Source organism: Emericellopsis cladophorae, assembly GCF_022114955.1.
Source record: "Emericellopsis cladophorae strain MUM 19.33 chromosome Unknown NODE_189_length_4840_cov_74_472601, whole genome shotgun sequence".
NCBI lineage: Eukaryota > Fungi > Ascomycota > Sordariomycetes > Hypocreales > Bionectriaceae > Emericellopsis > Emericellopsis cladophorae.
In genome coordinates this window covers 1-4840 of record NW_026251114.1, presented here as the reverse complement: position 1 = coordinate 4840, position 4840 = coordinate 1, and the positions used below count along the sequence as shown (strand labels likewise).

General features: G+C 52.6%; 2 protein-coding genes across 2 annotated transcripts; both read left to right on the top strand.

Moving 5' to 3' along the window:
- Positions 1 to 221: 221 nt before the first annotated feature.
- On the top strand, positions 222 to 1070 carry J7T54_002983 (uncharacterized protein; the record flags this gene model as incomplete). Its single annotated transcript, XM_051510703.1, has 4 exons — positions 222 to 488; positions 540 to 639; positions 692 to 900; positions 954 to 1070. The coding sequence occupies 4 exons, from the start codon at positions 222 to 224 to the stop codon at positions 1068 to 1070; spliced, it is 693 nt and encodes a 230-aa protein (XP_051358424.1).
- A 1351-nt stretch (positions 1071 to 2421) lies between these two features.
- On the top strand, positions 2422 to 3101 carry J7T54_002982 (uncharacterized protein; the record flags this gene model as incomplete). The annotated part of the gene is made up of 2 exons (XM_051510702.1): positions 2422 to 2976; positions 3066 to 3101. The coding sequence occupies 2 exons, from the start codon at positions 2422 to 2424 to the stop codon at positions 3099 to 3101; spliced, it is 591 nt and encodes a 196-aa protein (XP_051358423.1).
- Positions 3102 to 4840: the final 1739 nt, after the last annotated feature.

The following is a 4840-nucleotide window of genomic DNA, read 5'->3' as shown; positions in this document are numbered from 1 at the left end:
ATCGTGAATTGGCGATACAACAAGCACCAAACAAGACCAGCCGCGTTCCCGGGACCGATTGCGCCGTGGCTCCTCTAAAATTGCGCAAAGAGAGAAAGGTCGACGAGACGAACGTGGACGGGACGAGGCTACAAACCCCTTCTTCCGGCACAGACTCTGCACTACCGCTGCAGGCAGGAAGCCCATGGAGGCGGTACCAGGCGATACTATCCCTACTAGACATGGGCGACAAAGTCATCGTGGCGAGCGAGCGCGCGGCCCCAATGAGTCGCGTTGGCGTGAGGCGGTTCCCCCGCGGCAACCAGGACACTAAGACGCTATCCCTGTTGCGTGAGGTGCGGCATGCCAACATTGTTGCTGCGCTTGAGGCATTCCAAGGCCAAAAGATACTCTACATCGTCTTTGAGGATATGCACATGCCTCTTGACCATGTAATACGGTGCCCGCGCCGACGGACCAGCGACGAGATAGGGACGATCGTAGGGCAGGTATGGGAGTCTCGAGCCGCGCAATCCCCGATTATTTTCTCACGGTCCTAGATCCTAGACGGGCTCGATTATCTCCACTCCCATCGATGGTGTCATAGTCGTCTGAGCTGTGAGACGATCCTCGTTCAGATGGCGGGCGACGTTAAAATCGGTCTGTCCGCGCTAGACACCCGCTGCGATATGGGGGCTGACTGTGTAAATAGGCATGCAGGAGCTCTGCCGTGCTGCCAGCTCGAAGGAGCAGCAACAGAATCTCACGGACATTGGCACGATTACCATGAAGCTCATGCAAGGATACGCGTTAGAGGAGGGAAAGGTGGGCGTGGAGGACCTCAGCGATTGGCAGGAGTCGAGCATCCTTGACTTTCTATCTGCTATCACTTCATCGGATACGGCTGGTCGACTGCGCAAGGTGGGCTATAAGCAGTCGTTCCGATCACAGACGCGCAGAGCTAACGGGAGCAGAACATTTTCCTCGTACAAATATGGGAGAAGGAGTCTCGGTGGCCGAAAGAGATCCTCTGGGATCTCTTCCTCACGGCTCAGCTGTCCGTGCGGAGGTACTACCACTACAAGCCGTGATGAATCGTATGGTTTCCAACTTCTAGTATAGTAGTCTGACACAGGTTGAGGAAGATAATCCTGCGGTCGCCACTCTCTTCTCTTCTTGACTAGAGCTCGTCTAGATACATATTGTGCCACAGCTCAGGTCGCAGTGAGGCACGTACTATTGCAGACGCCGTTTTCGTGATACGAACGAGGAGCCCGTCCGAGCTTATGTCGGAGGCTATCGATTTGATACGCTAGGACAAATTCTATCTTCCCAGGCGACGATGTATTCAAAGGCGGAGGTGTTGGAGTAGCGGCGGCGTGGATATCTCGCTGGCCGATGGCGTGGACCAGATATGTTAAGGTTTCGTTCCCGTAACCCCCCATTGGCAGCTATTACACCTGCATTGATCGGTCGTCATTTGATCAATGTCTGATCTTTTTCCATGGCGCAACGGTTTAGGCGTAGCCGTTACAAGATATTGGCAGCACCATTTTCCATCCATTGCAGGTCCTGCCGTACGTGGCGACTTGGCGCTATGCTAAGCATTGCATTGAGAACGCACCGTAGTGCAGAACGGTGGAACCAATGATATTGAGCGCACCTCTCCGACGCTGAGGGCTACATGGTGATAAAAGCACGCGGTAGCTATAGTAGTGAATACTCGGGAGCACAGCCACTTGTTCACTTATGGTCGCAAACACCGGCAATGGGCAACGGAAGGGGCCCTCCAAAGAAACAAGACGCAGTGTCCGCGTACTGTCTCGTCCAGGAAGGCACCGTGCGCCAGTCCCTACCGAAGGTCTAGCTCTCGAAAACGCCTTCCAACGGCTCGGAAGACGGCCTCCTCTATTGTGCCACACTATCTGCGTATGCCAGGAATAACAAAAGGCCAAGAAGATGCTTTGTATGCATTGGCTATGCCTGGGGTCTTCTCCCGGATGATCCTTGTGCCAATGTACTTACCCGCAGTCGTCGTGTGGCCAAGTCCGGCTGGCGTGCATACCCAGGCAGGCGTCACACCTTCGCCGAGATGCAAATCCAACATCTGGCCACAAAGGCTGAAGATGAAGCTCAAACAATCATGATACCTGGGTAAGTTTGTCGGCAAGGGCTCCACTGGGTGGTCGACGTCGAATGCCCAGGACTTTGATCTTGGCCCGCCAAGGATTCACCGAGCGAAAAAGTCTTGGATAAGCTGGACATCCGAGGGTGTCCAAATCGTGACAAATATTGGACGCGTGACGCACTTGAATATAGCGGAGCTGGCATCAACCGGGTTGGTACGTGGACGGATGGAGGCTATTTAAAGGGCATCCAGTGTGTTTCTACGATTGCAAAAATCTCTACTTCTATTCTACCTCTCTCGCCTTCTCGATAGTCATGGTAAACCAAGCTTTGACCAGCGACGGCGCCAAGAACGACATCTGGGACAAGATATGCGACCGCAAATTGCTCGATGATTGGGTAAAACAGGGTGCCATCATCACACTGACAGGTGTTGACCTTGAGTGGATCGGGGTCGAAAATATTCACAACCTCCGTGTGGCCTTGAGCATCGTCTGGCCTAATAAGACGGACCGCTATGGACCGGATGCAGCATCGTGGCCAGTATTCAAACGCCGCCAGGATTTACAAAACCATCGCACGCAGAATCCCGAATACTGGAAGCCTGTGCAAAGACACAAGAAAACGGTGGATGACGCCAACATTGAGCGACTACGTGTCGCCCTAACGGGCGAAATCGATCCTAAAGTTCCACATATGGTATCCTGTGATGGCTTTAGCGTCAGTATCCCCCAAAAAGTTGGCCAATACATTCAAGAGTACGACGACATCTTACAACTATTGCCGGAAGACGGGAACACGGTGGCAGTCTTGACGTATGGTCAGAAAGTGGAGCAGATTGGGTTTGTGCAGAAGGATTTTGTCGTGAAGGTGGGTAGGATTTCCTTTTCAGAGGGTAACGAGGATCTATTCAGAGAATTTGAAGAAAAGATGCCTCAAGCACGCGCTGATGCATGAAGCGTGGCCATCGTAAGACGTCACAGCTCGGCCTGTGATAAGGCGCTCTTAGTAGTTGATATAAGGCCGATCGGTTAGCTGCGTACTTAGCTCTGAAGCCTCGGCTTAGATGGAGAGATAGCTGATAGCAATTTGACACCACTACTATTCTAAGAAATCTCCTATGAACTGCAAGATTTGCTGCTTCACAACCTTCCATCAGTACGCTAAACACATGCAAAATCTAGACAACCGGTACCGTCAGCACCAGCAACGGACCCAGCGTACTACATCAAACCCAGAGGCAGTCCTCTCCACGCAGGGAACGCAGACTGTCCTTGGGCTAAGATGATCAACGGTCTCTAACAACCGGATTGCGCACCTACCCGACATCCTCGGGTCACCGAAAGCGTTCAGAGGAAAATCAAAGACTGAGGGTATGGAGATCGGAACTCGGGGGCCACTAGCATTGAGTTCCAGTTGTGATTCGCGAAAGGCAACAGAACTCCAGTTTGGTGTCCTAGCCGACAGCAGGTCATGAAAACCTCCCCCGGATAACGGAATCGTCTCCTCGTCACTGTGTATATGTATCGATAAGGACCTAATTCTCGCTACTCAACGGGAGCGTGCAATCTCAGCGTCCCAACTAACGTTAATGCGCGTGTACCTACATTTGTTGCGTAACACCTACGCTTTGAAGAGACCAAATAAATTACAGTCAGCCATCTACAAGGAGAGCGACTGGGTATCATGTGCCACTCGACCACTTCGCGCCACGTTCGTGGTTGGCTGACATCAGCGAAATGGTTACCTCGGTCGAACACAAACCAGGATCGGGCAGTAGCCAGTCGTTCCGATCACAGACGCGCAGAGCTAACGGGAGCAGACCATTTTTCTCGTACAAATATGGGAGAAGGAGCCTCGGTGGCCGAAAGAGATCCTCTGCGATCTCTTCCACACGGCTCAGCTGTCCGTGCGGAGGTACTACCACTACAAGCTGTGATGAATCGTATGGTTTCCAACTTCTAGTATAGGAGTCTGACACAGGTTAAGCAAGGTAATCCTGCGACCGACAGTCATTGTGCCACAGCTCAGGTCGCAGTGAGGCATTTACTATTGTAGACGCCGTTTTCTTGATGCGGACGAGGAGCCCGTCTGAGCACATGTCGGAGGCTACCGATTTGACACGCCGTATTTCAGGAAAATACGGCTCGTACGGCATAATTTCAAGGAATGACACATATTATACCTGCTCGGGCGACGAGTTCTCCAAAGGCGGTGGTGTTGCAGCGGCGGCGTGGACCAGATATTGGCAGCGCCGTCTTCCATCCACTGCTCGTCCTGCCGTACGTGGCCACTTGGCGCTATGCTAACCATTGCATTTAGGACGTACTGTAGTACAGAACGTGGTACCAATAATATCAAGCACCTCTCCGACGCTAAGGGCTACATGCAGATAAAAGCACGCGGTAGCTATCGTAGTGAATACTCGGGGGCACAGCCACTTGTTCACTTGTGGTCGGATACACTAGCAATCTACTTCCGGCCGGCGAGAGCAAAGGCACATCATATAAGTAAACGCCGCTGGCAGAATTAGTGCTTCTGCCATATCATAGCACTCTTCTGCGCTCGTCGACGTGGCAAACGTGCAAACGTGCAAAAGTGTTCTGATGGAAGTCCTCGCGCCGCAGCGACATCACCGCGGGCGCCACGTTCGGACGACGTGGTCGCCCGAGGTCGTCATTCTAGAAGTCCTGTTGACCATTCGGGTGTCCAGCCATATATTCCACGGCGTTCG